Source organism: Gadus chalcogrammus, chromosome 2 (genome assembly GCF_026213295.1).
Source record: "Gadus chalcogrammus isolate NIFS_2021 chromosome 2, NIFS_Gcha_1.0, whole genome shotgun sequence".
Lineage (NCBI taxonomy): Eukaryota > Metazoa > Chordata > Actinopteri > Gadiformes > Gadidae > Gadus > Gadus chalcogrammus.
In genome coordinates this window covers 21,211,139-21,233,806 of record NC_079413.1, presented here as the reverse complement: position 1 = coordinate 21,233,806, position 22,668 = coordinate 21,211,139, and the positions used below count along the sequence as shown (strand labels likewise).

Here is a 22,668-nt window from a genome sequence, read left to right as displayed (position 1 = left end):
ACTTATTTATGTCATAAAGTGCCAATTATTTTTTACGATTGTCGAGTTGAATTTCTTATATCCAGAATCCTATCAATATCTACTATCCTCCAGTGCTGATATGTTACCAGCAAGGTATTCACATTATTAAGATCCATTGTCTAGATACCTTTTGCTAAGATACAAGTAGCCCTGTATCTCTCTGACCACTCAGCACATATTGCCCTCCTCGCCGTTCCTTGAGAGAGGATCCCACCACTTGGTTCCCTTTGGGTTTGGGAATTTGTTTAATTTATTTGAGACTGTAAACGTGATTAAGGGCAATACAAATTAATTTGCCATGCTGACATCAAGGTATGCTTGAAATCTTGAAATATGCTTATGATTAATCCCAGCTGCACCCAGTTAAGGTACTTCATTGATCCCAGAGGTACGTTAGTAAATGTACTTAATTCATCCAAGAGGTATTTTACTAAAGGTACTTTATTAATCCCAGGTAGGAAATGCTGTTGTCACAGCAGCAGGTTTGCATGACAGTAGTAGAATAAAAAGAGAGACCCATTAAAAAACTCCTGTTTCCCAGGATTGTGTCATTCCTCGGTGCTGAAGAGCCAGAGAGTCATGGGGAACCGTGCACCATGAAGAGAACACCCCTGGTGAATTCCCAAATGACCCCCACCCTCGCCTGTTCAGAGGATATTGTCAGTATTCACAGAATCACTCCCATCCCATCCAAAAAACATTTCATACGCTCCCATCAGGGCCTTCGTTCTAAAAAGAACACGTACAAAAAGAAACACTGACATCAATGATAGCACCAACAAAAATGTATGTCAAAGCTGCCTTTAACCAATCAAACTGTTTCAAATGACTTGTTTCCTTGAAGTTGTTGTGTCTTGTTATTCTTTCGTTTTTTCACTGAGCCGGTCCGGAGACAATTTCAATCCGGGTGGACACAAAGTTAATCTGAATCTGAATAACCGTGAGAGCACGGGGGTGTGAACTCCTCCGCAGTCTCCTGGCACAAACAAGAGCGACTCTGTGGCACCGCTACACTCAGCGGGGGGGCTCCAGGCGCCTGCCTCAGTGGCCTCAAAAACTCAGGGACAAGCGAGCGCTTTCACCCGCTGTCTCCAGCCCGGATGGGAAAACAGAAATAATGAGCCTGGGCTGTGCGATGGGACGGTTGGGAGGAGCGGAGTGAAAAGAAGTGCTGAAGTAACGAAAGTTAGTTTTAACAGCTCTATGCTGTTGGACGCCACCGTAAATGGATGAAGCCACAAAACCATTTTAAGTAAAATCACAGTGTAATAATCAGGTTGAACAAGTCTTAAAACTGTTTAACATGTGTTAAAAGATTAGTTTCACTCTCAGTAAGCAAAGTTAATTGTCAGAAATCAATCTCAGGTACTACACCTTTGATGAAATCATTTGATAGCCATTATCAAAAGTATATTTTTCGCGTAATTAATAACCCAGAGTCGATGCTATCATCATCACGTAACATCTGTGGGCTTATGATGTTGCGCCACTGTGTCTCATGGCCTTGAGACAACAGTAACAGCGCCTCTCTGTAATTGGTTGAGGTCGGCATGATAAAAAGCCTATCCGGTAGCTCCAGCATCTCTTAAGGGCTTATGACTTGCCAACTTTGTAACGATGGCCCGACTTGTCTTTGCACAACAGCTGTAGCTCCCTTAAGGCTTTGATGGCCAGTGTTTCCATACCAGCTGTCGTCAGTAATAAAGAAAATCAATCCTGTTTAAATCCTGCTTGAAAGGGTCGTCTGCTTTTTCGTGCCGCGTTGCCTCATCACGGCGCAGACTAGCTGGAGTTCGGCCCTAATTAATGTGAGGCTAACTTCAGACATTCAAAACAAGCAAGGAGTTAGAGGAGCATATTTAGCCTCCTGAGATGGGGTTCGATGCGATGCAGGTCAGGTCTTCTGTACTGGTACTGAGTCGGTATAGACATTTTTCCAATACCGGCTATATTGGAATGTTCGTTCCTAAGAATCTTCGGGAAAACCATGACAACTCAATGGAAATGTATTCCAAATGATCCCTACAAATGGAATGCAGAGCAAAAATGTATGCATTGATTTATCAAAATTTTCCCCACCGAACTAATCAATATGGCCACTACGTCTCTTTTGCTCGTCTTTGTAAATCTTTGTGAACCCTTTACGTGCCTTCACAGACAGACCCAAGCTAAACCTTTTATATTCTCACGGATTTCCAATGACGGAATTCCGGATTTTCAATTATCTCACACACCAATCAACAACCTGGAACACACTAAATGCCACAGCTACTATTGGCTATAACACAGTCAGCCGATTGATCAATGTGTGTGTTCATTAGCACCAACTCTTACCGTACTCATATGTAAAACACTACGACTAGATAGTGGATCAACAAAATATCCTCATGTCTTGATTCAGTACTATCTAGCGGACTCACAGTCTGGATTAGCATAGCGCAAGCCTCGGGTCATCTGTGTTTGGAATGCGCCCAGTTGACCTCCATTAAGGTGCCGACGATGTTTACCCCTATATATAACCGCAACTACAAGTGTCTCTTAATTAACTGATCCCTGGTGGCGAGCGGCAGGCTTGTGTAAACCCAGCAGAACAGGGGCTGTGTAAAAAAAGAAGGGCTTTACAGGGCGAGTACAATGGTGGGGGGGGGGGCGAAGGAGGACTTTACGTTATCTGACTAAGACTTTAAAGGCTTTGGTGATGATGACACTGGTTCGGTATAAAAGGGACTCTGGGGTTACGGCAATGTATTCCTTCTGCATCAAGGTAGGTCCAGGTCTGTCTCTTTTGATCTAATGCTATTGATTTCTTGTTACCGGTTTCTATTCCATTTCAGTAAATGCCACGTTTATTTTTCACCATTGTCGTTTTTTCATATTCCATACTGTAAATGTACCAAGATTCACTGTAAGCTTGTCTATTTTGGCTGTACACACACAAGTCTGGATACAAACACACTCTGAATCACTGAAAAGATAATAGCTATAGAATGTTTCCTCCCAGATCTTCGTCTTCAAGGTTAAACCATGAGCACCGACGGGGAAATGTCCGTGTTTGGGGAAGCCGCCCAGTACCTCCGCAAGTCTGAGAAGGAGCGCATCGAGGCCCAGTCGCGGCCCTTTGACAGCAGGGGGGCGTGCTTCATCAGCGAGGAAAAGGAGCTGTACGTGAAGGCCGAAGTCCAGGACCGGGCGGACGGCAAAGTCACGGCCAAAACCCTGGATGACAGAGTAGGTCACCTACGAAAGCTAGCACTTGCGCTGTAGAAGTTTGTGACAAATTGTGTTGCGACGGACTCTCCTGTGATCTCCTGTGGTCACTCACTTGACAAACACAAAAATATTTCTGATTCGTATAGCTCTGTCCAAAAGATTGTCTTAAACGTATGTGTGCAGAAGCTTTGGAGCAACGGGAATTGCTGAGCTTTTTCTAATATTGATTGCAGGCTTTGAATGTTTGACCTGCAAACCCTGTGATTAATGAGTCTGCCAAATGTGTTTCTGTAAAAAAAGTTTTTAGAAAACATCATTATCTCTGCATTCTGATCGTTAGGATCTATAACTCTATGCATTGACCTCTTTAAAAATGCTGGTGTCTGCTTTTGAATCTAGTTCTGCTTGGTGGTGTGTCTCCCCAGACGTTGGTGGTGAGGGAGGACCAGGTGTTCCCCATGAACCCCCCCAAGTACGATAAGATCGAGGACATGGTGATGATGACCCACCTCCACGAGCCCGGCGTGCTCTACAACCTGAAGGAGCGCTACGCCGCCTGGATGATCTACGTAAGCAGCGCACACGCAGACACACCGAAGGAGACGGCGATGAAAAGCGGAGCGGGACTTTTGAAACTATGGTGTCTAGTGCCTTAACATTTATATTATCATTTGTATCAAGATCAGAATATACTAGAATATATTCTTGCAATGCAGTCAATATTTAATATTATTAACCAGACTTGATTGCACTGATTAAATATTAATCAAACACTCTGAAAGCATAGCTTGAAACCAGCCTCTGGATGCTTAGTTAATCAACTAATGAGTTACTTTGGTGAATTATTACCAATTAAATACAAATCAATGGATCCCTGCTTCATCTCTGTAGGTCTACTCTGTTGTCCTTCTTACCTCTGTAGGCCTCCTCTGATCTTTTCTCCATTTAATTAGTCCTACTCTTATCTGTTGTCCTCTCTACTTGCCATTTGGTGTTTTTTGAGATGCGAGAATTTTCAGTATCCTGGCAAATGGACAATAAAGTTCTGTCAATTCTTTGTAGACCTCCTCTGTCTTCTTCTCTCCATCTCTGTAGACCTCCTCAGTGTTCTTCTCTCCATCTCTGTAGACCTCCTCTGTCTTCTTCTCTCCATCTCTGTAGACCTCCTCAGTGTTCTTCTCTCCATCTCTGTAGACCTCCTCAGTGTTCTTCCCTCCATCTCTGTAGACCTCCTCAGTGTTCTTCTCTCCATCTCTGTAGACCTCCTCAGTGTTCTTCTCTCTATCTCTGTAGACCTCCTCAGTGTTCTTCTCTCCATCTCTGTAGACCTCAGTGTTCTTCTCTCCATCTCTGTAGACCTCCTCTGTCTTCTTCTCTCCATCTCTGTAGACCTCCTCAGTGTTCTTCTCTCCATCTCTGTAGACCTCCTCTGTCTTCTTCTCTCCATCTCTGTAGACCTCAGTGTTCTTCTCTCCATCTCTGTAGACCTCCTCAGTGTTCTTCTCTCCATCTCTGTAGACCTCCTCAGTGTTCTTCCCTCCATCTCTGTAGACCTCCTCAGTGTTCTTCTCTCCATCTCTGTAGACCTCCTCAGTGTTCTTCTCTCCATCTCTGTAGACCTCAGTGTTCTTCTCTCCATCTCTGTAGACCTCCTCAGTGTTCTTCTCTCCATCTCTGTAGACCTCCTCAGTGTTCTTCTCTCCATCTCTGTAGACCTCCTCAGTGTTCTTCTCTCCATCTCTGTAGACCTCAGTGTTCTTCTCTCCATCTCTGTAGACCTCAGTGTTCTTCTCTCCATCTCTGTAGACCTCCTCAGTGTTCTTCTCTCCATCTCTGTAGACCTCCTCAGTGTTCTTCTCTCCATCTCTGTAGACCTCCTCAGTGTTCTTCCCTCCATCTCTGTAGACCTCCTCAGTGTTCTTCACTCCATCTCTGTAGACCTCCTCAGTGTTCTTCCCTCCATCTCTGTAGACCTCCTCAGTGTTCTTCTCTCCATCTCTGTAGACCTACTCTGGGCTCTTCTGTGTGACAGTGAACCCTTACAAATGGCTGCCGGTCTACAACCCTGAGGTGGTCCAGGCATACCGGGGAAAGAAGAGGATGGAGGTCCCTCCCCACATCTTTGCACTCTCAGACAACGCCTATCAGCTAATGCTCACAGGCACGTTGACTGGACCTACTGCTGAAGGGGATTAAATAGGGTGTTTGGTGAATCAAATGTCTTACATTTCCTCGTCTTTAACTTGTGTTCCCTTTTCTCTACAGATCGTGTGAATCAGTCTATTCTTATCACGTAGGTATTATTTTCTAGATTGCCCGTCACAAATGTAAGCATGTACAGGGATTAAAAAAGGTTTTTCCTTGTTATTTGGTTGTTTATAGTGGAGAATCCGGTGCGGGAAAGACTGTAAACACCAAGCGTGTCATCCAGTACTTTGCGACAATCGCAGTTTCTGGGGACAAGAAGAAGGAGTCCAGCAGCAAAATGAAGGTGGCCTCCATTTTTTTTGCAACGTTTTTTTGTATCAAGAGTCAATTAAGTCCTCTACCCCCCGTGTTTATTTTAAACAAGGAAGTATGCTCCTTTTAACAGGGAACCCTGGAGGATCAAATCATCCAGGCCAACCCTCTGCTGGAGGCCTTCGGTAACGCCAAGACCGTCAGAAACGACAACTCCTCTCGCTTTGTGAGTCCGTTTACAGACAAACAGCTTTTCATATACTTAATATTATAATGCTATGATTAAAATATTGAACATTGAAGGTAATCGATTTAACATGGTTAATTCTTAAACATGTTTTTATAGGGTAAATTCATTAGAATACACTTTGGCATAACTGGAAAACTTTCTTCAGCTGATATTGAAACATGTAAGTCTGATGTTTACCAACTTCATAATATATTCTTATATTTTATGTTATACTACTCTTTATACAATTTTCCCATTTAATTGTTTTTTCGTTTTCGTTTTTCGACACTTTATTGGCACAGATCTGTTGGAGAAATCGAGAGTGACGTTTCAGTTAGCAGCGGAGCGTAGCTACCACATCTTTTATCAGCTGACTTGCAACAAGAAACCTGAGCTTATTGGTAATAGGCTAAACACACACAAACACACAAACACACACGTGTTAGATAGATGGGTTGGTACTTGATTTGCTTGGTGTTCCAGATCTCCTCCTCATCACCACCAACCCGTTCGACTTCTCCTTCATCAGCCAGGGGGAGATCACTGTGAAGAGCATCAATGACGCAGACGAGCTGATGGCCACCGATGTATGGACACATTTATGCTAGTGAAATCAATGCATGAACATGTATATAAGGGTGAATTATGTTAGCTTAGTAGATAGATAGTAGATAGTTAGAGCATTGTTGCTACAACAAGCTTTCATTCACTTCTGTTTCGCCTTTATTGTGGTACACCACTTTTTGTTTTGCCAGGAAGCCATTGACATCCTGGGTTTCTCTGCTGAGGAGAAAGCCGGCATCTACAAGATGGTGGGCGCAGTGATGCATTTTGGGAACATGAGGTTCAAGCAGAAACAGCGAGAGGAGCAGGGGGAGCCAGACGGCACACAGGGTGACTAATGATCTCTTTATTAATTACTAATAACACAACTTCTATAAGCATTCCCAAACAATGTGTTTAGTCTTACTGTAAGGAATGGATTTTACTGCTGCCAATACCAAATAGTAAAGTAAAGACTGGATCATTTAGACCTGACACCTCAGAATCGCTGAGTTGCTTTGGTGTCAGACTTGAATTAGGACTAGGTGGATCCATTGTTATCGTATTCTTCTCCTGCTGTACGGTCCAGAGGCTGACAAAGCAGCGTACCTCATGGGCCTGAACTCAGCTGACCTTCTCAAGAACCTCTGCTACCCCAGAGTCAAGGTTGGCAACGAGTACGTCACCAAGGGACAGAATGTTCAGCAGGTGAGACAAAGACTTACAGTCGTCAGGCGTCAAACATGTCAGTCTTAAAGAGCCATTAAGATGGTTGATGGTTTTATCCCCATAACTGAGGGCTGTTTCTTTAGCACACATAATTTAACCTATCTGTCAGCAGTTGAGCGAGGCACTACCCACCAGACTGCAACACAGCATTTGCACTAGCACCTGTCTGTACTTACTACATACAGGAAGTTAAATTGAATGAAAGTTACTACTCCGACTCATCTTACTGTCCACCCTAAGGGAGTAGGCCTTTAGTGAGATAGGATAGTGTCAATCTTGGTGTTTGACTGTCAGATTAATTGCCCCACGCTCCATCCCATTAGGGTCTAACCGTCTCCCCTAATGCAGTGATTGCACATTATTTCTTATTTCGTATTTTAGGTGTACAACTCTATCGGAGCCCTGGCCAAGTCCGTCTACGAGAAGATGTTCTTGTGGATGGTGGTCCGGATCAACCAGCAGCTGGACACCAGACAGCCCAGGCAGCACTTCATCGGCGTCCTGGATATCGCCGGCTTCGAGATATTTGACGTAGGCCTCGTGGTATTAGGATGGAGAGGACAGTCTTTTGGAGGTTAATGTGTTGACTCCCAGCCAAATGTTTTGGTTACGAAACTGAAATGTCTACCTTTAGACATCGTTGAGCCGAGATGTCTCATCCTCGGCTTGTTCCTTCATGACATTCCCTGCAAGACAATTCCATGCAAGTCAGTTGGCATTAAAAGTGTCTGCTAAAAAGTAAATGAATTAGAACTAGATTCAGATTTACGATTTCAGATATTTGGCGCGCATCGTCTTCAACTATCCTTTATACGATACTAGAACCTGACCCAAATTCTGATTGATGTGCTTTTATTTCCAGTTCAATTCCCTGGAACAGCTGTGCATCAACTTCACCAACGAGAAGCTCCAGCAGTTCTTCAACCACCACATGTTTGTGTTGGAGCAAGAAGAGTACAAAAAGGAAGGCATCGACTGGGAGTTCATTGACTTTGGCATGGACCTGGCAGCCTGCATCGAGCTCATCGAGAAGGTAAACTGCACTGTTTTAAACAATACAGACACTTTAACTCAGATCAACTAATGGGAAAAGGGGCCCTCCATCGCAATCAACCAGGAAACATGAACTATCTAACAGTGTATCAATCCATCCATCTTCTTCTTCAGCCGATGGGCATCTTCTCCATCCTAGAGGAGGAGTGCATGTTCCCCAAGTCATCCGACGTGTCCTTCAAGAACAAGCTGTACGACCAGCACCTGGGCAAGAACGGCTGCTTCCTGAAGCCCAAGGTCGTGAAGGGCAAGCCAGAGGCCCACTTCTCCCTGTTCCACTACGCCGGCACAGTGGACTACAACATCTCGGGCTGGCTGGACAAGAACAAGGACCCGCTGAATGAGTCAGTGGTGCAGCTCTACCAGAAGTCATCGGTCCGGATACTGTCCATGCTGTACGCAAGCTTCTCTGCGACAGACGGTAATGATAACCAATCCTCTGGGCTCAAATAATGTAACAAGAAATGTGGGTTCTGTGTGTCTCAATTGGTAAGGCGGGAAGTTAAAAGTGCCAGGGTTGGGCCACCCCTCTCTGAGAAATGCATGCACTGGTATTGTTTGTAATTTACATACCGGACATAAAGGCTGATGTGCAAAAAACGCATTGGTGAATTAGAAGGAGAAAATAAATGAATCTTTCTGCAATTGAGATGATGGTGAAAGTTGTTTTGAATGTGAAGCAGTGGGAAGCGGAGCCAAGAAGGGAGCCAAGAAGAAGGGATCCTCCTTCCAGACGGTGTCCGCCTTGTTCAGGGTGAGCGCTCATCTTAGGTTATCCATCGCAGGTACTTTCTGAGCTGCATCATCAAGTCATTGATAATGACAATTGAACAATCAAAGCTGAAAACCTGATTTGAATGAATACAAAAAAGTGTAATTGGTTAGAGGTAAATTCTAATTAATAAGAGCTTAATGCTTTATTGCTTAATGCTTGATCAAAACTCTCAGTAATTTAACATTCAAAGCTATAAACCTGAATATAATGGATACAGAAAGTTAAAGATTTTAAAGTTAGATTAAGCTCACTATGAAGAAACGCAAAAGCGTCTCACTCCCTCAAGCTCTCCTGGACAATAAACTCTACACATAAATCTGAAATAACGATTGCTAGATCAGCTAGACGTTTTAACCTCTGACGATGATTGTGTTGTTGTTGGTGTTCTTCAGGAGAACCTCGGGAAGCTCATGACCAACCTGAGAACCACCCACCCTCACTTTGTGCGCTGTTTGATTCCCAATGAGAGCAAAACACCCGGTGAGCAAACGTCCAAATAGGAAAACACAGAAACCTCAATATCTGCAGTCTACCTGGAGGCATCCCTGAGCAAGATGCCTCCTAACCCCTACCTGCTTGATAATGACATTCACTATGCACCACTACAGAAACATAGGACATACTGGTAATGGTGCCAGGAGGCTAGTGAAAGGTACTGGGTTGGATCCCCAATGTCTACAGCCTAATGAGCCCTAACCCCTACGGATTCAGATGCATGCCATTAATGAGGAGGTAGGGGTTAGGGTACTCTAGCCCTAACCCCTACCTCCTCATTGATATCATGTATCTGAATTCACTACACATATCTTTGAATACAATTAATTATAAAAGGAGACATCTAGTCACAGCGGTTTTATTGTTTGTTTTCGTCGTGCAGGTGTGATGGAGAACTCACTGGTCATCCACCAGCTACGCTGTAACGGGGTGCTGGAGGGCATTCGGATCTGCAGGAAAGGGTTCCCCAGCAGGATCCTCTACGGGGACTTCAAACAGAGGTACACAACACTCTCATAGATTGCAATAGCTAGGCTCAGTCGAACAAAGCTATCTAAGACAAGACAACCTCAGCTAAACTAAGCTTAACAAAGCTATTCTAAAGCAAGATACGATGAGGTAAGACTTATGTTAGCTAAAAAACAGCGAAGCAAAATTATAATTTGATTGAATGTACTATATTTAAAATTTCATATGTTGGGGAAATGGGCAAAGAAGAAATTAACCTAGAAATATATCATGAATTGGGTAATATAGTAAACGATAAATCAAGTGTAGTAGGGTAATGTCAAACATCTATCCCACAGGTACAGGATTCTGAATGCCAGTGCCGTTCCCGAGGGCCAGTTCATGGACAACACGAAGGCTGCTGAGAAGCTGCTAGGCTCCATCGATGTGGATCACACGCAGTACAAGTTCGGACACACTAAGGTTTGCATTTGTGTGTCCGATGGTCTCAAGGGGTTGATTGAATGGCGACCGCAGCAAGACATAAATAGCAAAACAAGTACATGTAATTCATTAATTAATTAATTAATCTTTTATGGATTTTATTTTTTTCAAATATGGAATGGTTCTATGTAATTAGTATACGTTGTTGATAATCCCATTATTATTTCAATGATGAAATCACTGCTGTTGCTGCCATTAAACTAGAATATTGGATTCTTCAAATCAATCAGTTTCCTTCTTACTAATTAATTGGTTGTTTTTTTTGCAGGTTTTTTTCAAGGCCGGTCTCCTTGGAGCTCTGGAGGAGATGCGTGACGAGCGCTTAGCCCACGTGGTCACCTCCACCCAGGCCCTGTGTCGGGCCTACGTGGTCCGCCTGGAGTACCAGAAGATGGTGTCCAGAAGGTAACCTTTCAGGCTCTCCAAACCCAACTTTTTTTCAATGAAAAGTGATGCAATGGGTTACAGATTGTTGCTTTGGTTTAGTACAAATCTCCACTGTAATTAACAAAGTGAAATGAAAATATGAATGAAATATTACATGTAGGCCTAAATATTGAAATAAATTGCCCCCTACAGTTTAAACGCATACCATTACATGCATTCCCCCTGGCGGGCAATTTTGGGTTACCAGGCAACGTCAAGCAAAACTTCTGGCTAGACCTCTAACATCTCCCAGAAGTGGGCCAGGGGACTAGTCAGGTCAGGACTAGTTCAAACAAGGGGTGTATTATCCATCTAATGGGGAACTCAACCTGTCTTTCCTGTGGCAGGGAGGCCATCTACACGGTGCAGTACAACATCCGCTCCTTCATGAACGTGAAGCACTGGCCCTGGATGCGGCTCTACTTCAAGCTCAAGCCTCTGTTAAAGAGTGCCGAGTCGGAAAAGGAGATGGTCCAGATGAAGGAGGACTTCACCAAGCTCAAGGAAGACCTGGCCAAGTCTGAGAACAAGCGGCGGGAGATGGAGGAGAAAATGGTCTACTTCGTGCAGGAGAAGAACGACCTCGTCCTTCAAGTCCAATCAGTAAGTTAGATCACGTCAAGTGTCAATCTGACAATCAAATAATTAAAAAGAAAATCGTATTCAGGACCATCACAAACATCCACCATCAATGCTCCGATTTAGAGAACCCAAATGCTGGACTGATCGTGGCGGTTCCTGTTTAACTCTGCATCAATTCGATTCCATCGCTGTGCTGCGTGTAATCTTTGTGTACATCATTGTATCATCTGCATAGCGTGTTAACTTGGTCATGGTGTCCTCACGTTCATTATGAATCCTGCCCTTAGGAAGGGGACAACCTGCTAGACTCGGAGGAGCGCTGTGAGAACCTGATCCAGGGCAAGGTCCAGATGGAGGCCAAGCTGAAGGAGGTGTCCGAGCGGCTGGAGGACGAGGAAGAGGTGAATGCCGAGCTGACCGCTAAGAAGAGGAAGCTGGAGGACGAGAGCGCCGAGCTGAAGAAGGACATCGATGACCTTGAGCTCACTCTGGCCAAGGTGGAGAAGGAAAAGCACGCCATTGAGAACAAGGTACACTGGGGGGGAAAAATATATGCCTTGGACCAACCTGGTTCTGGGTTCCTCGATCAAATTTCCCGAACTGTTCCTCAATGAAATGTATTAATATTAACCGTGGCATCGTCCCCGCTAAAAGATAAAAAGTCAGATAAAACTCTGATTAAAGTATTTACAGCAAGTCCCAGTCAACTGTTTTTGCGATCCACGATTAGATGAAGAATCTAACAGACGAGATCATGAGGCAAGACGAGAACTTGGTGAAGCTGACCAAGGAGAAGAAGGCCCTGCAGGAAGCACAGCAGCAGACCCTGGACGACCTCCAGTCAGAGGAGGACAAGACCAACACACTGACCAAGGCCAAGGCCAAGCTGGAACAGCAGGTCGACGAGGTAGGTCCGCTCGACGCTTACTGGTGGACCTATAATGTTTGGTCTAAAATAAAAAATCAACAAAAAAAAACATTCATACACTATTGGCCTAGCCTGGCTCCGCCCGCCTAAGTACTTCGGCTCAATTTAAATTTCCCTTCAGTACTAGGTCAGGTCTGTTAGTGGGTTTTCTCCGTCTACATTTTCTGCATCCAATCAGCAGGCAGAGGGAGTGGCTGGGATCAATGGCGTTAAAGTCAGCTCTCGTTGACGGACATCTTCAAGGACAGTGTTTGGTTTGTTTACATCCTGCGCGCAACGTGATTCTCGGCCAAATGTTAGCGATTGGTTATGGCAGATCCAGAGTGGCACTGGGCAGATCCAATAGTTTTAAACTTCAACAGACACCCGCCTTCAAGTGAGTTAACGTTTGTCAATTGAGTAGGTCCAGAGTCAGACTCTCTGTACAAATGAAATGAAGTACGAGAGTCTGGTAGGACCAGGCTACTATAGGCCTATAAAAACATGAACAAATCGAGTTACATCGCCGGCATCAGCCGACATTTACATTTAGCTCATTTAGCAGACGTTTTCATCCAAAGCGTCTTACATAGTGTGCAAAATAGTTTTTAACCAAATGAAGTGCAGAATGATTCAACTTTGTATTGCCCTATGTGACGACCACCCTTGTTAAATCTAAGCTTCGTTAGATTCATCCAGCCAGAAGGACACCTTACAATGTTCCCCTCACCTCTAGCTGGAAGGCTCGCTGGAACAGGACAAGAAGGTCCGTATGGATCTGGAGCGAGCCAAGAGGAAGCTGGAAGGGGACCTGAAGCTGGCCCAGGAGATGCTGATGGACATGGAGAACGCCACACAGCAGCTGGACGAGAAGCTGAAAAAGTATTTTAATTTAAAATCCTGATACAAAATTGTACACGTTATAAAATGTATCTAACCGTGTATAATACCATTTTGACATGGGTCATTTATATTGTACCAAACACTTAAGTTGTTTTGCTTGTGTTTAATCTCCCTTTTTGTAAAACCTTCCTGTAACACACAGTGTAGTAAATATCACTATGTCACTGTGTTTTCAGCATTGCATTTGTGCTTTAGGAAATGGTGCACATTTCATTCCTTCCCATTTCCTCTCTTCCCGTCATGCTCTCTGCCTGCTTTCATTTATCCTACAGAAAGGACTTTGAGGTGTCTCAGCTTCAGACAAAGTTTGAGGATGAGCAGTCCCTTGGAGTTCAGCTTCAGAAGAACATAAAGGAACTACAGGTAACCAGCCAACAAATAATCTGAGAGGAGACCAGAGATGTGATCCCCAAGGGGAGATAAGACAAGATGGGATAAGGTTCCAGAGATAACATTGCATGAGCCACACTTTTTAATCCATTATGGGGAATGTAGGACAGCAGCAGAAGCAGCAGCAGAACACAATTTAATATCAGAGTAAGCAAAGTATACAAAAAATAAACATGTACAGACACACAATATAAAAAACTCATTGCACACACATCATTAATCAACATTATATACTGGAGAGATAAACATTACATTTAAATTGAGGATTAGGAGTGCTTTGAAAAATCGTTGGAAGGTTTTTTCACTGTTGAATTACAGTTGACTAAATAGAGTCAGCGCGTTGCCCCGTGTGCAGGCCCGCATTGAGGAGCTGGAGGAGGAGATGGAGGCGGAGCGTTCATCCCGGGCCAAGGTGGAGAAGCAGAGGTCGGACCTGTCCCGGGAGCTGGAGGAGATCAGCGAGAGGCTGGAGGAGGCGGGCGGAGCCACCGCCGCCCAGGTGGAGGTCAACAAGAAGCGGGACGCGGAGTTCCTGAAGCTGCGCCGGGACCTGGAGGAGAGCTCCCTGCAGCACGACGCCACCTCCGCCACCCTGCGCAAGAAGCACGCCGACAGCGTGGCGGAGCTGGGCGAGCATGTGGACAACCTCCAGAGGGTCAAGCAGAAGCTGGAGAAGGAGAAGAGCGAGCTGAAGATGGAGGTGGACGACCTGTCGAGTCACATGGAAGCCATCGCCAAGTCCAAGGTTTGCCAATAGTCTTTCGTAGGTTTTGGATGAGGCTTGGGTATTTTATTATGTAAGAAAGTGCATCTCTCTTGAAACTTTCAACACTTTGTCATCTTTATAATTAGCTTGTGAAAGAGGGATTTTTATTTATTATGCTGCTGTTTAGATCAATTTTGAAAAACTGTGCCGCTCACTCGAAGACAGTCTCCACGAAGCCAAGACCAAAGAGGAGGAACATCAGAAACTGATCAATGACCTGTCCAGCCAGAAAGCCCGGCTGCAGACTGAAAATGGTGAGGTGTATTCTATCCCATTAGAATATCAATAATCGGTAGAGAACTGCTGAGGCCTGCACAGCGGTTGCGCCAGATCAATATTATTTGACATTAATAAGTTAGGGCTATGCTTTTCCATTGTGGGGCATACCTTGAGGGGATATTGCTTGCAGGATTGGTGATTTATTTTAAATCACGTCTTATAACAAACTTTTTATGAATGGCTTTTATTTGTTTTCTCTCAATTCATATTTCCTCTTGACATCTCAAATTTTATCTCATATTTGATTTCATTTGTATCGATCGCCGCCCTCCCTCCACGTCCGCCTCTACCTAGTTAACCTTTCTCCCCGCCTACACTGATGGATTCATTTGTTTTTTTATCACAACGCTATCCAGCCGAGATGTCTCACCAGCTGGAAGAGAGGGAGTCCCTGATGACCCAGCTGACGCGTGGAAGACAAGCAGCCCTCCAACAGATGGACGAGCTGAAGAGGGTCAACGAGGAGGAGGTCAAGGTAGGACAACACCGGACAAGCTAGCAGGTGACGGGGCTGTTGCTCTGATTGCAAACACCTCCATCCTAAATTGTCTTGATTGTTTTCTACCCAGGCCAAGAGCTCCCTGGCCCACGCTCTGCAGTCGGCGCGCCACGACTGCGAGCTCCTGCGGGAGCAGTACGAGGAGGAGCAGGAGGCCAAGGGGGAGCTGCAGAGAGGCCTGTCCAAGGCCAACAGCGAGGTGGCCCAGTGGCGGACCAAGTACGAGACGGACGCCATCCAGAGGACCGACGAGCTGGAGGAGGCCAAGTAAGCCAACGTTACGCTGCCTTTAAGTCTACTTCTTCTAGACCTACTGCTGCTCCTGGATCTACTACTACTGCTATGACAGCTGTGCCTTGGTTTTATCTTAGCATATCATACTACTACTACTATTGCTGGTTCTGCAACTAATAGTAACAATGCTGTTACTACTGATACCACTACTAGTACTACTACTTATTCTGTGGACATAAATTAATGAAGGTATTAACACGTACTGCCATTCTCGAGTCTTAGACGCCTCGCTGACAACTCAACAAATGTACAACTGTGCTGACGTTCTCCTCCGCCAGGAAGAAGCTTGTCTTGCGTCTCCAGGAGGCAGAGGAGGCCATGGAGGCCATGAACTCCAAGTGCTCGTCCATGGAGAAGACCAAGCAGCGGCTGCAGGGCGAGGTGGAGGACCTGATGCTGGACATGGAGCGCTCCAACGCCGGCGCTTCCGCACTGGACAAGAAGCAGAGGAACTTCGACAAGGTGAGCGGACGACTCGTACGTTCTGAAAGCACTGCGGAATGAGCTGACAGGAATGGGTGGACATTGTTCAAAGCGGTGGCCAGATCCGGCCACTAAAAACCCAAGGTCAAAACTGAATTACAGGATTAATATTATACTGGTACAGAATACAGGTTGGTTGAAAACAATGTCAATATGAGGGTTAAAGGTCCAGTGCGTAGACTACAGTGGCTTGTGCTGGCTTTAATTGTCAGCAGGTAAATCCAAAATGATGTCATTGTCTACGACAGCATCTAGTCACCAAGTGTCAAGTGATGAGGTTCCTTGATGGATTATAATTGTATGAAATGATATTTAGTCTGTAAAACTTTTTTTACGTTTTCTATTTATCACAATCCAAAAATGCTTTTGAAAAGGGGTTTTGTTGAGGTCTTAATGTGCTTATCGTACAACTCAATATACCAGTGGTTTTAACCAGCAACATGTCAACATGAGTGCAGGTGTTGTCTGAGTGGAAGCAGAAGCACGAGGAGGGGCAGACGGAGCTGGAGTCGGCCCTGAAGGAGATCCGCTCCCTGGGCACCGAGAACTTCAAGATGAGGAACGCCTACGAGGAGGCCCACGAGAACCTGGAGGTCCTCAGAAGGGAAAACAAGAACCTGCAAGGTAGGTTCCTCTCTCTCTCTCTCTGTCTCACTCACTCACTCACTCACTCACTCACTCTCACACTCACTCACTCACTCACTCACTCACTCACTCACTCACTCACTCACTCACTCACTCACTCACTCACTCACTCACTCACTCACTCACTCACTCTCACACTCTCACACTCTCACACTCTCACTCTCTCACTCTCTCACTCTCTATCTCACTCTCACACAATCTCACACTTTCTCTCTAACCCTGAATCTCTCCCTCAGTCTCTCTCACTTTCAGTCCCACGCACTCTCTCTCTCTCTCTCACTCTCTCTCTCACTCTCTCTTAAAATCAAGAGGCTTCATTGCATTGAAAAACAGACATTAACATTGCCAAAGGACAATTAGGAAAGACAAAATACAACAAAACAAATAGAATAAAATATGTACCGAGTGAAATGATACTTCGACTATATTTAATAATTTGCGTGTGTGTTCTTGTGTCTTCTCTTGCTCTCTATTGCTACTGCTACACTCAGCTTGCTCTTTATTTGATTGCCTTTTTGTTTCAGAGGAGATTATGGATCTCACTGAGCAGCTTGGGGAAACTGGCAGAACCATGCATGAGCTGGAGAAGTCCAAGAAACAGACAGACGTGGAGAAGACGGAAGCTCAAACTGCTCTGGAGGAGGCGGAGGTCAAGAAGCCTTACATATCCCCATTTAATAAAGTTAAACACCTAGAACTACGCTCTACTCCATGAATCCCTTCTCCTACTTCACATTTACATTTCTTCTCTGAACACACAGGCCCACAGTAAGACACTGTGTCTTTCACCGCAATGTCAATCATGTAGCATATAATGATGTTTACCGCTATTGTAATGCATTTTACATTTACATATTCCTATTCAAAGGAATATGTAAATCCTATTCATACAACAATTGTTAACAATTTAATTCTCCTGTAGGCCTGTTGCTGCTACACCCACATTTCCCGTTGGGGATCATTCATTTTAAATTGAAAGATTTTGGATTATCAAAATGGGTCTTGGTTTGATTTTTAAATTGTCCATTCTTTTATATCTTAGTTTCATTATTCAATATCCACATCCAGATATTTGTAGTGTGTATGATCCTCTTCTCCGCTGTGAAAAAATATAAAAAGATAACTCCTTCTGCCCAGGCCACCTTGGAGCATGAGGAGTCTAAGATCCTTCGGGTGCAGCTTGAGCTGAACCAGCTGAAGGCCGAGGTGGAAAAGAAGGTCTCTGAGAAGGACGAGGAGATGGAACAGCTGAAGAGGAGCGGCCAGCGGCTGGCGGACTCCATGCAGAACACGCTGGACGCCGAGGTCCGCAGCCGCAACGACGCCCTGAGGGTGAAGAAGAAGATGGAGGCGGACCTGAACGAGATGGAGATGCAGCTCAGCCACGCCAGCAGACAGGCGTCCGAGGCCCAGAAACAGCTGAAGAACGTACAGGTTCAGCTCAAGGTAACCTGGCGTGCCCTAGCGAACAAAGTCAACCAGCCACAGAAGCCATCGTTAAGAATGGTTTAAGTTGCATAGAAGAGTTCTAAGTGACAAAGATGAGTAACTTCAGTTACATAAATAAGGCTTAAAGGGGACATAATATTTATTATACCACCAGGTGTGAGTGTGATTAGCAGTTACAAGCCGTTTTGAAAATCTGCGTCTTCTGACATCACAAGTGGGCGTGTCCACCTAGATGTGTGCTGGATGCCTTGTAACTGCTAATCACACTCACACCTGGTGGTATGATATGTCCCCTTTAAGTCACATATACAAGACTCCTTAAATACTATGTGTAATGTATTCCTGTATCTACGTGTGTTTGTAGGAGGTACAGGTCCACCTGGAGGACTCCCTGAAGGAGAGCGAGGACATGAAGGAGCAGGTGGCCCTGTCCGAGCGCAGGAGCAACCTGGTGCAGGCGGAGTTGGAGGAGACCCGAGGAGCTGTGGAGCAGATCGAGAGGAGCCGCAAGGTGGCGGAACAGGAGCTCCTGGACGCTACGGAGAGGGCCCAGCTCCTCCACTCCCAGGTCGGGCTCCAGCTCCAGTTTTCTCCTCCTCCACCTCCTTTGGGGATACACGTATCCCTCTCTGATTCTTCTTCTTCTTCTTCTGCTTCTTCTTCTTCTTCTTCTTCTTCTGCTTCTTCTTCTTCTTCTTCTTCTTCTTCTTCTTCTTCTTCTTCTTCTTCTTCTTCTTCTTCTTCTCCTCCTCCTCCTCCTCCTCCTCCTCCTCCTCCTCCTCCTTTGGGGATACTCGTATCCCTCTCTGATTCTTCTTCTTCTTCTTCTTCTTCTTCTCCTCCTCCTCCTCCTCCTCCTCCTCCTCCTCCTCCTTTGGGGATACTCGTATCCCTCTCTGATGCCCTCCTTGTGCTGTCCCTCTGACAGAACACCAGCCTGATCAACAGCCGGAAGAAGTTGGATGCTGAGCTGACTCAGATCCAGACCGAGATGGAGGACAGTGTTCAGGAGGCCAGAAACGCTGAGGAGAAAGCCAAAAAGGCCATAACAGACGTAAGAATGTACTGTGCATATGGAACCTAATTAGGCTTTGGGAACCCTCTTGTGTACTAATCGTGTATAATGAGCGGAACGGTTTGGGTCAAAAACACATCTCTGATCTGCGTCTCTGTTATGTTCCCATTAGAGCTCTAGGATCATCAGGAACAGTCTGCTTACTGTTCCCAGGGTTCAAACCCAGCATGCAGGAAGCCTTTAGCTTTTATCTGCCATCATATATCTCAAACAAACTTCCAGTGCATCTGAGGTCTGACTCAACACTTTTTAACTTCTAAAAGTCCCAAATGAAATATGACTCATGTCTACGTAAGGACTGTGAATGGCCTTGCTGTTTGATGGGAGATCTATAAAATAAACGTCATGTTTATTGAAGTATTTCAAATAACAAGGTGATGCTTTTTTAAATAATACATCTACGGGGGGCTTTTATTTTTAAATTGTATGAAGTAATGGCGCGTGTTTCCTCTGCAGGCGGCCATGATGGCGGAGGAGCTGAAGAAGGAGCAGGACACCAGCGCCCACCTGGAGAGGATGAAGAAGAACCTGGAGGTGACCGTGAAGGACCTGCAGCAGCGCCTGGACGAGGCTGAGAACCTGGCCCTGAAGGGCGGCAAGAAGCAGCTCCAGAAACTGGAGACCAGGGTAGGAAATATAACACGCCAATCATGTCCGCCCGCTGGTTGTGTTCTGTAACTACACCTCTGTACATGTTTCAGTTCGTTTCCCTTCATGGGGCCTTTATTGTATTGATAATTCTATACAAAATAACTATAAATACAACTCCTCACCCATGGGTTGACCCTAGTTCCCTAGAGCAGGGCACCAGTGGCGTCACTAGGCTGTTTTACTCGGGGCTAAAGCCTTGGATATTATTTAATTAGCCCCGAATCTTATTTTTGTTAATTTTACTCTGAAATAACTGGAATGGAACTTTAGATGTCTGGGGATGAGCAGCACAGCAGTCTGGAAGCTATTTAAAGCTATAATAAACTGTGAATTTCGTTTATTTAGGTAAAGCATTATGAAAAAATGTGCACGCTATGCACACATTTTTCCTTTCGATCTGGGCTAAGCCCCCGATAGTCCAGAAACGTAGAAACGCCCCTGCAGGCCACTAAACTTCTTTAATTGTATCATTGCTTATGAGATGCTTTTATGCAAAGCAACGTATACTGAATTTTAGAGGCATTTCATTAACGACCAATAGGCGTAAGGCATGTTGCTATAGGGTTCAAACCACAACCTTTTTTGTCTGGGAGTCCAACACCCACAGAACACACATAATACTAACATACTAAACATTTTACTTTTGCTCTCCTTGCAGGTACGAGAGCTGGAGAACGAGCTGGAAGCAGAACAGAAGCACGCCATGGAGGCTGTGAAGGGCGTCCGCAAATACGAACGCAGGATTAAGGAGCTCAGTTACCAGGTATGATATACTTCAGTTCACTGCTCTAATTTTGTACGTAATATTATTTCTGCAATTAAATAGCTCTATATTGTACCGAAACAGCTAGCGTAGCTTCGAACGTGAAAGTGATTTGTTCTTGTGAGATGTAGTCAGAGGAGGACAAGAAGAACATGACGAGACTGCAGGAACTGGTGGACAAGCTTCAGATGAAGGTCAAAGCGTACAAGCGGCAGTCGGAGGAAGCCGTGAGTGCCATCATCGTCACTAAACCACGGCTTACATAACTGATGCATCGCAAATCTAGCTAAACGATCATTAATCTCGCTGATTGCCTGTTTGTGGCTCATCCGGTCAGGAGGAGCAGGCAAACAGCAGCATGGCCAGGCTGAGGAAGGTGCAGCATGAGCTGGAGGAGGCTGGGGAGAGGGCGGACATCGCAGAGTCCCAGCTCAACAAGATGCGGGCCAAGAGTCGTGACGTTGGAAAGGTGGGGTTGATAACCTGTGAAAATTCACAGTATGACCGCTACTAGCCTACCTTTTAGTCATTTAGCCAACACTTTTATCCATAGCAACTAGATTGTGATTATTTTGTCACATTTAATCATGGACCAGAATTGTTCTCAACCTCATCTCTAAGTCACATTCTAAAATGTTAATTATAATAATCAAATGGGTTGTTTGTACTTTCTCAGGGAAAGCCAAGTGCTGAATAAAACTCCATGTTGGGTTGAAGCAGAAGGCAATGGAAGGATCCCTATTCTGTGCTAAAATGTCTAAAAATGAATGTAAAGAAATAATATATGGAACATTTATTATACTGGCTTTTATTGTGACATTAAATTACTGTTACTGTTATAATGTCATGTTTGGATGTTGCCATTAATTGTAATAAATAAAACAAATATTTCGAATGGATTACTTGATTTTGTTGTTGAATGCCAAACAGTTTTTATCAGTTAAATAAAGGCCTCCAATTGATAATGTTTTGATTTATAAGCAGACAATAGATTTATTCAAATTTAATTGACATGATGTTGTAATGAAAGGAAACCATTATGCAGAGTGAGTGATTTGTTTGATTATGAGGCTATACTGATTGCGCTGGAATAATTACTAATGTAGACTCAAATATTACCTAAAAACGTATAAATGTTTTATTTTATCTTTATAAAATCTAAAGCCGACTAATATTTAGAAATAACGGGCATTTAGAACAGCATCACGTGTCACAACATCCAACCATGGTCACACCGGTGACGACATGGGATGCATGTGGATTCGTTGCTTAATTAGGCTCAAATATGTTGATTTTAATATGTTTCCAAGAGTTTTAATTTGTCAATTAACGTAATAGCAAAGTATTTCTCTGGTGTAAGCCAATTTCTACCAAGAGGACCAGGAAACCTCCTGAATATCTCCATGGTTCCCAAGAAAGCTGTGCCGTGAGTAACTATCTTGGACAGAGTAGGCTACTGTACAAATATTTAATCGCACTAACAACTGCCTCAATACGTACACTGTATGTGTTCAGAGTTGTTCCTTCTATATATGCACTTATATTATCATCAATATGCTTAATTAAACATTAATTTAAGATATATATATATATGTATATTCAGACAGAGTAATTTGATTGGACAAGATGCTAATGAAGAATATAACCGCGGTGTGCCTTTTAACAAATGATGTATCACTCCGCTTCACAGGTGTATATCATAACTGTCTCTTAGCGACCATAAGCTGTTAACTCCCCTGAAGCGACTGACAACAGACTCTTTCATTGGTTGTACAATATTTGTTGTACAATATGGAAACAGATACGGATTAATGTTCATGATACAAAGACGCTGGCCTGCGGTAACGTGTCACAAAGTAGCGTGCTAGGAAAATTATTTGTGTTGCCTGGCAACAGTCCAGATAGATGTCCCGCTGCCGAACTATTTGTGTTTGCGGAGCAAGATTAATGATGAATGAGTGAATGAAGTAAACCAATCTGAATATGTTGTCGCTTACTGATAACTGGATCTTGAAGAACTGTTGAATAAAAGCCTAAAAGCGAAATAACGGCCGTGATTCCGTAAGTTTAATGAGTACGCTGACCACAGC

The 22,668-nt window shown here is 44.4% G+C and overlaps 1 protein-coding gene across 1 annotated transcript; it reads left to right on the top strand.

Moving 5' to 3' along the window:
- The first annotated feature begins 3,045 nt into the window (after positions 1-3,045).
- LOC130398655 (myosin-1B-like) lies at positions 3,046-21,320 on the top strand. The gene is made up of 39 exons (XM_056604935.1): positions 3,046-3,249; positions 3,657-3,800; positions 5,236-5,392; positions 5,497-5,524; positions 5,614-5,722; positions 5,825-5,917; positions 6,038-6,101; positions 6,223-6,321; positions 6,404-6,507; positions 6,676-6,814; positions 7,053-7,171; positions 7,574-7,723; positions 8,055-8,225; positions 8,360-8,666; positions 8,929-8,999; positions 9,413-9,500; positions 9,898-10,015; positions 10,322-10,445; positions 10,735-10,871; positions 11,240-11,495; positions 11,762-12,004; positions 12,205-12,381; positions 13,118-13,263; positions 13,557-13,647; positions 14,030-14,419; positions 14,568-14,699; positions 15,081-15,194; positions 15,289-15,485; positions 15,791-15,974; positions 16,454-16,619; positions 17,165-17,289; positions 17,778-18,086; positions 18,454-18,657; positions 19,018-19,143; positions 19,621-19,791; positions 20,474-20,578; positions 20,710-20,805; positions 20,916-21,047; positions 21,255-21,320. Exons 1-39 carry the CDS (start codon positions 3,046-3,048, stop codon positions 21,273-21,275), a joined length of 5,811 nt encoding a protein of 1,936 aa, XP_056460910.1. The 3' UTR covers positions 21,276-21,320.
- Positions 21,321-22,668: the final 1,348 nt, after the last annotated feature.